We start from the raw sequence: 583 nt of genomic DNA on the forward strand, positions 1-583 counted from the left end.
TGACAAACATTCACGTAAAAAAATCTGTCTGTGTGCCAACATGTTACTTTCTCTTACTTTGTGTTGCTCTGTGTGATTTCAGTGGCCACTAGAGGCAGCATCCTGTATTTCCTGATCACTGAGATGAGTATGGTCAACGTCATGTATCAGACTTCTCTCAGACAGTTCCTGGGGCTTTTTGACCTTTCACTTGCTCGGTGAGTTTAACAGCAAAAGTATTATTATCATCACATAATGACATAATTTGACCTAAATATACATGCTATTTTTATATTGGCATGTTTGTAATTTATGTTAATTATGCATGCATTCACATTTACCAGTAGTTTTTGTCATTAAAACAATAGTTTATACAACTTTGTCACTTGCTATACAAAGCTTTAAGTGCCTGTGACGTCATTTTTTGTTATAACCGTGAATACATTTTTGGAAAGATATCATTAATAACATATTGCAAAAGAAAAAAATATCACTGCCATGAGCTGACCAATTGTTGAGATAAAAGCATGGGACGGGGAATGTCTACATGTAAGGAGAAGTTTGCTAAAATGGCAGACAATCCAGACTGTAGAAAAGACTGATG

The 583-nt window shown here is 35.2% G+C and overlaps 1 protein-coding gene across 1 annotated transcript in view; it reads left to right on the top strand.

Annotated features, from left to right (window-relative positions):
* Positions 1–197, top strand: part of LOC106536174 (dynein heavy chain 5, axonemal) — a gene marked incomplete at both ends in the record, with an annotated part of 2902 nt that extends 2705 nt beyond the window's left edge. The window contains 1 exon segment of the mRNA XM_014033379.1: positions 83–197. Within this exon segment, the coding sequence (XP_013888833.1) occupies positions 83–197 (115 nt within the window).
* Between the last annotated feature and the right edge of the window lie 386 nt (positions 198–583).

Source organism: Austrofundulus limnaeus, unplaced genomic scaffold, assembly GCF_001266775.1.
Source record: "Austrofundulus limnaeus strain Quisiro unplaced genomic scaffold, Austrofundulus_limnaeus-1.0 Scaffold1716, whole genome shotgun sequence".
NCBI lineage: Eukaryota > Metazoa > Chordata > Actinopteri > Cyprinodontiformes > Rivulidae > Austrofundulus > Austrofundulus limnaeus.